This window comes from Oncorhynchus gorbuscha, linkage group LG15 (genome assembly GCF_021184085.1).
Source record: "Oncorhynchus gorbuscha isolate QuinsamMale2020 ecotype Even-year linkage group LG15, OgorEven_v1.0, whole genome shotgun sequence".
Classification (NCBI taxonomy): Eukaryota; Metazoa; Chordata; class Actinopteri; order Salmoniformes; family Salmonidae; genus Oncorhynchus; species Oncorhynchus gorbuscha.
In genome coordinates, this window is record NC_060187.1 from 37,314,726 (window position 1) to 37,325,992 (window position 11,267).

An 11,267-nucleotide genomic window follows, 5' to 3' on the forward strand; every position below is an offset into this window, starting at 1 on the left:
GTAAATATTTTTAAGGATACAAATATTGTCTTAGCCTTAAATATACTTCAATAATCTGACAATTGCTTTCTTAATAAAAAAACATTCCAAGGCAAGTGTCATTCTTTTATTGTTTTATAGACAAAAACGGTCAAACTATGACATATTCAGAATTATTATTGATAATTGAACATAACTTAATGAGAGACATATTACTTAGGATCTCTTAAATATGCAGATAAAAAAATATAAAAATGTCTTAATCCGCACAGTCACAGTATATACAGTTAAACTTTATGCCACTTAATTTCAATAAGAGGAATCCAGAGTGGTGCAAACCCTCAGGACAAGAGAACACTTCCATAATAATAACAAACTGCAGAATGGGCTTTGGTCATGGTGACCCACAAACCTGACTTCAATCCAAAAATATATCAAGTTCAATTGCTATTACTGCAACAAAGCCAATCTGCAAAATGGTGTGTTAGCATTTGCTAGCATACCAACCATGTTTTTGCCAGTAAAAGGCCCATACAATTAAATTGCATTGACACATAGCTTAGACAACTGTGTGGCTATTAAAGTGGTTAGAATGGAAATACATTATGAAAGTACATTCATCTTCTAGAATACTGACAAATGTTCTGTGATTGAGTTTCCTGAACAGGAGCTGAATTCGTGAAGTTCTTTGTACTGTATATGACATTCCAGGAGGATTGCGTAATGCCCTTGTCTCTCTGGTAAAAGTCTGTGAAGCTGGCCACTATGTGTCTGATCTGATGGTAGTCAGTAAGATGATTTATGGCCATCTGAGTCAAACATGTACTAATGCTACTTTAAGAAACGTTTCCATGCTCCCACTCAGTGATCAGAGAAAGGCTCTCCTCTTTGCCACTCCCCGGACATGTGTGTGTAAGAGAGAGTGTGTGTGGAGAGGAGGGGATTGAGCAGTTCTTCGAGATAGGTATTGGTATCTGAGCAAAGAGCGATTCCACTCTATTTGAATCCTGGGCTGCAGACAGTAGTGTAACGCTGGCGTCTCGCCTCAGTTCTTTTTCTGTTCCATATGGATTCCTACAAAAAAGAAGTTGGTGTGTGTGACCAAATGCTGGAATATCCAGAGTGTTGGATGGCTTTTACCCACAGGGCCTCAAAGTGGCCTTCTAAGACAGTTTCTCAGTTGCTGTTGTGAATGCTGTTAAAATACTTCAATGATGTTTAGCATGTGTTAGGATTTATCGCATTGTAGAATCTGAAAGAGAAAACATATGCTTAATATTGGGATAATTAAATAGACAAATGATGGAAATTCATTTCGTTATCATACTGACACCAATTGCGTATTGGTAACAGCCAGTTAAACTGCTCCTTTTTTCTCAGAGGTCAATCAATATACGCCTGTCAGAGCAGTTAAACACAGACATTATTCAGGGACACCACACAAATCAGGTGAGATAAAAGACTCGGGCAGTTCCCTTGTCCTCAGTAGCATAACAACCAGCGATTGGGTTCAGGGGGCGAACAGAGGATGTGGCTTAGCGGTGAGCTCAGTCCTCCTGGCTGCCATTTGGGCTCAGTTATGTTGTGAAACAAGCTCCACACGTCACAGAGAGACGAAACACAAAAGGAACACATTATAGTGGTTGTTAATTATATTTACATGCTCATTTCCCTTTGTTGTGGCAATCGACTGAAGATCATAAGTCTATGCCATTAAAATATGTAATAAAATTAGATTTCATGACTTGGAGAACTGAGCGGATATCAACTTTATGCTGTACTCTGGGCCAATAAAGTGGAAACCGCACACATACCTGAACATAAAACATCAGACTGAGACTTCAGAAAGTCTAACCAGTTCTAGGGGAATGGTTCTGTGTGCTTCCAAAACGCTGACCACATCGCAAAACTCAAAAGTACAATTCAGGACAAAGGGGGTCAGAGAATAGGGGTGTATGCAGAGTTCAACACATTGACAACAGAGGGTGTTGTTGTGATAAGGAGCTACAGTAGCCTAGTAGTACATAATCACGGTGCATAACCGTGAAGCCTATGCTGAGCTAGAACAGAAATAAAGGGAATATTATTCTTACCTACATGGTTGCGTGTTTTATGAGATTTCTGCAGCCACACCCGCCACTGGTCGTAGAGTTTGATTGACATGCCGCTGCAGCCGCATGCGTGTTTGCGGACCCAGCCAAAGAACTGCTTGAGCTCCCGTCGCAGGGTGGAGTTCTGCTCGCCCGACTTGGGGTCACATGACCCACTCTGCAGCGGCTCTGCCCAGGGAGAAGGAAGGCAGCAGTGTGGTCAAGGACAAGGTTAGATAGAGAGGATAGCTCCTGCATGCTGTCCACGCACTACCTGCAGTAGGTGGACCATTATGTGTTTTTGTTTGACCATGGGGAAAAGGAGCTATCGCGTAAACACCTCAATTCAGGTTTAATGGAATTGAACCCACTGTCTCTTCCTACAACTAAACCAGCAGGGACCTGATTTGTCAGTGGCTCACACAGGGCTAGGACCTCAGCATGACCTCTGGGCTCTGGCTATCGTGAAAGGTCATTCTGCTGCATACTGAGAATAGTCAATTTGATTACAATAGATTTGATATGACTACAATAGAAGGGATTCACAAAATGGATCTGGTGCATATCCAGTGTAGAGGGCAACATTATTATAAAGCCTGCCACAACCAATACTCCATGGCAAACAACAGAGCCTGATAACAACTTCCTCCCCATTGGAAGTAAATACCACATAACCTATGTAACCCATTATCTGCTGTTGTATTCCCCAAATCTGTTTCCACTCTGTGTTAATTCCCTGTGTGCAACTGACAGACTGCATTTCAACTTGATCAATTTCTCAAGGCTAACGAAAGTGAAAAAGAAGTCTATCTATCAGATGTCCCCCTCAGCTCTTTGCAATTTCAGCTTGTGTTCTTTAATCCTTGGATGAAAGATCTCTATCGTGTCATTTGATGTTTGGCTTTCTGGGGTCACATACGGTTTGGATCTCATTTTCCCAGGATGTTGAAGCCTAATCTGGGATGAGGTTATTGTTTCTTTGGTTTATTTGGCAATGAAAGGTTGATTATTAGTGGGTAGTTTTTATGTCCCATGGCTTATGAGCTATAATAACACTGTTTGATCTAATAATAAACTTTGGGAAGTATTAAAGATTACGACATATCTCCCACAATAATATCTCCAATGTGCACTATTGAAGATAATTTTATTAATATCCCCTTAATAGCATTGAAAACGCATGTAACAAGTGCTCACGAATGTCATAATTGCCCCCGCAAGAATGTAATCTATGTCTGATCTAACTAAATGCTAATGAAGCTATATAAGGCCTTATAATATCCTTCCCCTTTAAGAGCTATGTAAATCTTTACTCACCACTGTGGGGCGTGGAGGCAGCTGTAGGGTGGCTCCAGTCACTCCAGATCCCAGCCTTCCTGGAGCCGTAGATCCCCACTGGGTTACACCTCACCTGGACAAAGTATACTGTCCCTTCCCTTAGCCCTGCTAGCCGGCACGATGTCTGGTTACCTACATCATCCACCAACTGAGCGCAATATCAAAGGAAACATAAAAACACGCTCACAGTGAAGCTATTAACCACCACGCTCACACGTTCGGTAGTATAAATCAGATTTTTACACATAGCACTTGTATATTTCAGTGGAAACAGAACTCACAAACAAGCATGCACAAGCTTGGCTTAACAGCCAAAATATAGCTCTATAGTCCCTCGAGAGTACCTGCCACTCATGCATCTCAAATATTTACACAGATAAAAGATGCCATGGGGTTTCTGAATCATAGAGACAGAGAGAAAAGGGGAGGGGGAGAGAGAGAAATGTGTCTGAATGTTGAAATAAAGTACTACTCTACCTTCCATTCAGTGCTGTCTTCCAGTCGGTAACGTATCTGGTATTTGGCCTGGAAGAGGAAGTCTTTAAGTGCCGGAGGGCTGCCCCAACGCACTGTCAGCTGGTCCTCAAGCTCCCCCACACGACTCACATGAACGTTGTCTGGAGGGTCTGTAGTCACTGAAACAACAGGGACGCAGACACAGGTTAGTCACAAAGCTGTGTCGTTATATGCCAAGACTACGGAACACAAAACTCAGTACAAAGAGTATATCACACTCTCAGCACTGCTTCATAAGCACTAAAATACTGTATACAATCTTCGTTGTTTAAGGTTTTGCAGTAGATTATGTTCTGTATTTCTGACAGAACAAGTAGTGGACTGATCAGCATCCTTTGGATGACCCCAACAAAGTGTACCTGAAAGCACTCTCCCCTCTGAGAAACCTCCTGATAAATATTGTACCACAATGTAAAGACACTACAGATATATCTAGACACCACAGCCACCATGCTTGAATAAAACATGGTGATGAATGTTTAATGTCAGGCCTGGGCTGTACTGGTGTCCAGCACCAACGCTGTCTCCCTCATGTACTCTGACAGAACACTTTGCTTTTCTCCTTAAATTCACTTTATTTCACAGTCTATCCACTGCATTTGATTGTTTCTCTCTCCCTTCCTTTCTATCTCACTGTCTTGTTCTCTTTCTTTCTCTCCTTCTACTCCTCGCTCTCCTTCTCTCTCTCCTGCTCTTTTTCTCTTCTTCTCTCTCGCCTTCTCTTTCTCCCCCTCCCCCCTATATTCTTCTCTCTCGCTTTCTCTCCCAGTCCTTTTAATGAGTGTAGTTATGGAAGCAGGGTAATGAGGTCAGTGTCTGTTTCTGCCTTCTCTCCCCAGTCTGATGATTTATGCACACAGTACTTTTGTCCCTCGCTCCAGCATTAAAAAAACATGTTTTCCCTACGCAATAAGGCTCTCAAAGAAGTAAATGACTTTGATGCCGCTGATAGAGGGAAAGGGGGGGATGAGAGAGAAGAGAGAGGGAGAAAGAGAGAGAATCATATAAAAATGTCAGCAGCCCATTTGTGATTTTCTATAAATCTATAGCTCCCTTCATTTCAGGTTTGCCTTGTTGTTTGTTTACTGATGCACTTTATTGGTTTGACCAAGTTCACCCCTGGGGAGCAGAAAATCATGGAAGATTCCACAGAAAAATTCCACAGCTTATTGTTTCCATTGTGGAGAGGGTGAAGAAACAAGAGGTTAGTGATGCATCATGTTATAGGGATCCTCTGTCTTCCGACCAACCTACCTGTGGTCTCTAGATGTGTCAGGTACAGTAGGGATGTAGCAGACCAACACAAAGATCATTTGCGTACAGTTTTCTTTCTACTCACAGGGACACGCCTTAATCCTAAAGCTAGACAATACTGCAACATATGGCTAATGATAATCTTTTTTTCACCATAAACTAGTGTTGTAAGCTGGCTTACTCCAACAATACAACACCAAACTGTACCAAGGCCAAGATAAATGTTGTTGGAATTAACAAGTGATATTTAGTTTTGTGTCCTCAACCTTATCTATCCATCATCATTTGTGTATCACTTTTTTCCAAACGTCTGGTGTTTGGTGAACTTTTACGACAGGTCAGTTTATCTTTAATAATCACAGCCAGAATCAATGATATTGTTATAGGGATGGATTGAGAACACATAAAATTCCTTTCTCACATGAAAGTGTGTTAGCCATATGCAGGAGATCTGGTGGTGATTTAGAGAGTGAAGTGAGGCGAGGAGGAGAGGAGAGGAGAGAAAAAGGAAAGGATGGGCTCATGAAGGACTCATGTAACACGGGGGAGCGGAAGCTCCCTCTTGTCACTATGGTGACGGGACACTTTCATGCCCTGCCCACTCTGGCACTCTGGTGAGGGCGCGGTGTGGCGGGCTGGGGAGCAGGAGGGAGACTGGGCCAAAGGCTCACTCCACTTACCCACATCCAGAATATCCAGAGTGATGACATCAGAGGTGGCAGTCCCCAGCTGATTGGACGCCTCCACCCAGATCTCGTAGGGAGTAAAGAGGGCCAAGTCCCGGGGGATGTAACATGTGTAGCGTTGCCCCGTGCTGTAGTCCTCACATTCTCTCTCTCGCCCGTACCACCTGCACAGAACACACAGCAACGTGAAGACAATCATATCTGTACTAAAATGGTCAATATAATGTACTGCCAACAACTAGCGAAGCGTAACATTTTCAGTGTGCTCTGGACCATGAAATGTTAACAGTACAAGTGGCATTACGAGTCAAATGAAAGTCCATTACACATCTATCTGCAGTACAAAAGGCACAATTGCAGTCTTAGAAATGCCTCATCAGAATGACATAGGCCTCTAGTGAGTAAAATAAAGTAATTGTGTTCCAGGTGATGCATCTATCATTGTTTCTAAGCAGAAATTATAGTGGGTTGGGTGATCACCTGGGAGATGCTGGACATCTGTGGCTCTCACCTCAATTTGTACTTGAGGGTGTATTTGGTTTTGATGAAGGTTTCACCCCGACCACCGGGGGTCCACTTGCAGCTCAGGTCCTTTGTATTTCGGGACCAGCAGGTTAGGTTGACCGGCTTTTCCGGGGGCACTGCATATTAACAGTGAGAATACATGGTTCTCTCAGTAACTAATCACAGTGGTTGTGTATCATACAAAGCATGCATTGTCACTCATAATCCCTAGCATGAATTAAACAAACAATTAAACAAATACATCACTATAATAGTTCCTATCACAACGGGTATAAATGGTCACTCAATCCCATAATCATACACTGGCACAGGTGTGTCAAATTCATTTTGCCCTGGGGGCACATTCGGTGTTCAACGAGGTCCGGAGGGCTGCACTGAAAATTGGTTATAGTTCCTCAGAGTCAAAATTAGCAAAACATTTTCCTCTCTCCGTCATTTTTAACAATTTCGAAGCTCCCTGACTGTCTAGCTTTCATTTTGGCTATTATTAGTGGGCTGGACACGGTCAAGACACTGTATGAATGTAGGTCCATTAACATTTCTAAACAGTTTCGATCTGGTTTTAGTCATTTTAAAGTGTATTGAGTTTGTTTCCCCCAACCCCAAAAAATATTTATAATAAATAAAAATAACAATTTTATATATATATATATATATATATATATATATATATATATATATATATATATATATATATATATATATATATATATATATATATATATATATATATATATATATATATATATATATATATATATATATTATATATACATATATATTTTTTTTTTGTGGCCTCGGACCCGGCCAGTGGAGAGTAAGTTTGACACCCATGCACTGGCACATTACTTAACCTCAGACGACAGGCTAGAGGATTCAGCTGCCTGTCTCATTTCCTCTCAATGATAGACTATCAAACACAGATGTGGAGAGAGAGAAGCAAAGTAGTGGCGCTGATTACAACCTATTGAGCAGCTAAACTGAGGCTTTGGGGTATGATTCAAAGACAACATTACATACTGTGCTGGGAGACACTACAGATTAGAGTGGGGTAATATAACAGGCTTTAAAGAGCAACTACATTTAAAAAGCAATGAATCCCTTTGTAAACGACCTAAGTGACATCGATATAAGTCAGAAATAGTTATTCTAGTGTCAAAATTGACTGCAAAGTGTAAATAGGATTATTTCATCTTGTCTAAAACGGAGTATGGAACATCTGTGCGTCACAATGGGTAAATTATGGTTGGGTTTTGATTTGACGATGTACATTTGCCCTCTAACATGGGGTGAACAGATACAGTAATTGCTCTCTATCCAATAGCATAGACATTGAGACAGACCTGCCCAGCAGGCCGACTTTGTTTACATAAAACAACATGTCGTACATCTTTTACTTGAGAAATACTGCACTAAACACCTTATTTAGTTGTAAAATTGCGCAACTAAAACATCTTTGGCAAAAACATCTAAATGAACTACAGATTTCTTATTTTAGTTATCTTAGATTAATTCTGGGGATTTTGAGGAAGTGAAATAATCTGCTTCTACAGTGTCTCATGGGGGACAAACATCATTGACCGTACGCGGAATCAGTAAGAAAACACTCCTCCGAGACTGAAATCTTGTTTTTCTAATGAGCAACAGAAAAACACGTGCCAATTGGAGTGTTCAGTGGTTCTTTAAAATCATAGCAAACACACAGTTTATCATCAAAAAGGCACAAAAAAACAATCATCTCTTTGTAAATGCAGAGCCCTGAGCTGCTTATTCAGACAATATTGATGCAAACAAACAAATGCATTTGCCAATATCTCCTTGTTACCCCACAGCGCTGTCCTTTTGAGCACACCCCTTTTAATGCACCAGGAAACGTCATAATGCAGTTTTTCAGAACATCACATAATTGGTTGAGATTTGTCATTTTCACCCAAATTTAAGGAGGAACTAAATCTAAAGGGGGAATATAATTTTGTTGTGGATTAAATGTACTGACAACTTGTCCCCAGAAGAAGTGGTTGAGGCCTCCAGGGCCAACCTGACACTTACTGCCCACGTACAGACAGGAGCCAGCCAGGACATGTCCGTCTCTGCTGTGACACACCAGGTTGTCCCCAGACTGCTGCTGGGAGCCGTTGAGGCGGTGCAAGGTGACACTGAGGCCGTTGGTGCTCAGCAGGCCGTAGGTGCTACTTGGGAGTCTCTTCCCATTAAGGGTCCAGTACATAGTGTTGGCATGCAGCCCACGCTCGGGGCTCACTGTGCACGTGGCCGTTAGGCTGGAGCCCATCCACAATGCTGGGTCTTGGGGGAAGATTACAGCCACCTCTGGGGGGGGAGACACACAGACACACTTTACTTTATATGGGCTGCACTCCTAGAGGTGATGATGGCTTAACACGTATGGCAATAAACTTCGATTTGATTTGCTTGAAAAGGTTTGTTCTTGATCTCATGTCTGTTCACAGTGAATAGATAATGAATCATAAGCAACCTTTGCTATTTTTTTGAGTGCAAACACTCCAACTCGGAGAAGAGCTGGCGATATTTATGACCTGAGAGTAATGAAGTGGATTTATGGGTCCTGGGCTGAAACTGTTGGGAGATCACTTGGAGAGGTCAGACAAGGTTGTTGGTCAAATTCTTTAATGCTTTTCCATCCTCACTAATCCTTTACTCTTCTGACTCTTGTCTTATGATTAATGCTTCATGAGAAATGCCCGGAGAAGCGATACTGTTTGAAATGTATGTTACCACTCGGTTCCTTTGGGGGAGATTCAAGGGTTAATGTAAGGTTTATTAAGTGTGCTCTTGGTGGGCGGTGGACAACCTATCTAACATATGTGCCAATATGCTGCTCACTATGAGTCTGACTGGGCTAAAGAGGACTGGGTGTGAGACATTTTGGGCTGAATTCAGTGTGTGCACTGATATTTCCACTTTATGTATAGTTACTCAAATGGGGTAAATGAATTGTATGTTTCACAGCAACATTGCAAATTAGCAATTTCCAATTAGCTTGAAATGTTGAACTTGAAAACCTTTGTGGCACATTTCTCTGTTATTTCAGTGCTATAAGTCCAATAATGCATTATAATGAAAAGCAATACCGTAGATATAAAATGATTCAGCATTCACTTTGCCTGTGGAAGATTGTCACAGAATAGCCTGTTGATTTCAATATGTGAAATATCAATGGAAAATAGTTTACATTTAGTCACGCACAAAGATGTACAATGCCATAATCATCTTACAATACGTTTTTGCAGACTTGTTGCATTAGACAAAGCCTAAGTAGTTATTACCAATGATTTACCATTTATAGGCAAATCCAGAATGCCCTATATTTTGGACAGCAAAAAATCTTGAAGTATCACATCTTGAAATATCACTCATCATCTGTTCATTCATTACTGTATGAATATATGTCCTTTACTTTAATTACAGGTCAAACATTTGATAACTAGGCAAGTACACATGTGAACAGTCTGGACACCTGTGATTCAGTGAGTCTTGTGTTTCGTGCCTTTACACAATGTACATACAATGTATCTAACACATTGTTAAGACTTGTACCATGTACATCAGATGTAACTTTTTTTGTTGACAAATGGGGTAGCGCCCCTCCCCTTCAAATCAGTCTACCCGGAACGGGCTTATGGTAAATTTGGTAGTCGGCTTCTCACAATATCACACTTCAGAGTTTTGTACTTACGTGTCGATGAGGAGAACACACGTGGAACAAACAGCATGAGACACAACATGGAGATCATGTTTCAGATAGCCTTTTTGCCTTTTTCGTGTCCTTTCGCTCTCTTGTCCTTTCTTTCCCTCTTACGTGGGTTAAAACCACACTCCTAAGGGAGAAAACGAAGGAGTTGAAACCCACCTCTCCAACAACGTTGAATCAACAGTCTGATTCTAACGAAGGAACTACGTTTTACATCGAACGTCGGAGCTCCGTATGTAAGTGCGGATAAGCTGATAAACAGTGGTTGTATGAAAGTAACTTAAGGTTTGCCTTTAGTTTAGTGAGGGTTTGCATTGGTGCACGCCTCAACAGCTACAACATTCAAGTTGATACTTTATAAGCCCCTCCCTTGTCTTCCCACACAGTCTCAAGTCATTATTGCTCTTTATTTTGCCATATCCATTCCCCCCCAAAAGAAAAGGAAAAACCTTTTCAATAGCCCATTTTAAAGTATATGTTCTGTTTCTTTCTATTCTAGTACACCCCCATCGATGTTATGTTTAGGTTTACTTCATTGTTCATTGTTGGTCCTTCTGTAGCTCAGTTGGTAGAGCATGGCGCTTGTAACGGCAGGGTAGTGGGTTCGATCCCCGGGACCACCCATACGTGGAATGTATGCACACATGACTGTAAGTCGCTTTGGATAAAAGCGTCTGCTAAATGGCATATATTATTATTATTATTATTATTTATTGTTATGCTAGGCAGGTGATTTGATTCACTATAACACAGCATGAGGTTTATAGGGACATGTGATTAAAGTTCTCTTAAGGCCCTATAATCAAAAGCAACGCTAAATGCATACAGGTTACATGGCACATTCTTACACTGTACAGGATCCATCCTATCCAAAGCACTCATTCGAATAATTGACTAAAAATGCTATTTTGATGTTTATAAAACCAAAGTTAAATGTGGTGCAAATGTGTTTTTTTCACTTTTCACATGACAAAGGGGTAAAGAGTGGCATTGAATTGTAAGGGGTTTATTACAGTAGGCTATAGTTAATACCTAGGCTATGCATTCATTTAAAAGAATACACGTTTTGACATATATATTATAGGCCTATAATATAATACGTGTTTAGGCTACAGAATAAAAGACTGTGGGTCAATAGTTGGCATGTCT

At 41.0% G+C, this 11,267-nt stretch overlaps 1 protein-coding gene across 3 annotated transcripts; it reads right to left on the minus strand.

The window, feature by feature from the left end:
• Nucleotides 1-91: 91 nt before the first annotated feature.
• crlf1b (cytokine receptor-like factor 1b) lies at nt 92-10,424 on the minus strand. 3 transcript variants are annotated; one of them, XM_046300806.1, is made up of 8 exons: nt 10,104-10,424; nt 8,438-8,716; nt 6,375-6,504; nt 5,858-6,027; nt 3,885-4,042; nt 3,387-3,555; nt 2,077-2,258; nt 92-1,053 (listed from the first exon to the last, which is right to left on the minus strand). In XM_046300806.1, the coding sequence occupies exons 1-8, from the start codon at nt 10,159-10,161 to the stop codon at nt 976-978; spliced, it is 1,224 nt and encodes a 407-aa protein (XP_046156762.1). In that variant the 5' UTR covers nt 10,162-10,424; the 3' UTR covers nt 92-975. The 3 variants fall into 3 exon arrangements, with proteins under 3 accessions (XP_046156762.1, XP_046156763.1, XP_046156764.1); XM_046300807.1 differs by having other exon boundaries at nt 2,073-2,258; XM_046300808.1 differs by having other exon boundaries at nt 92-1,231; nt 2,073-2,258.
• Nucleotides 10,425-11,267: the final 843 nt, after the last annotated feature.

Coding starts and splice junctions, on each gene's coding strand:
- crlf1b (XM_046300806.1), bottom strand. CDS start 10,161: ATGATCTCCATGTTGTGTCTCATGCTGTTTGTTCCACGTGTGTTCTCC. Junction 2,259..3,386: donor TGCCTCCACGCCCCACAGTG/GTGAGTAAAGAT, acceptor CTCCCTGGGCAG/AGCCGCTGCAGAGTGGGTCA. Junction 1,054..2,076: donor CTCATAAAACACGCAACCAT/GTAGGTAAGAAT, acceptor TCTTTTTTGTAG/GAATCCATATGGAACAGAAA.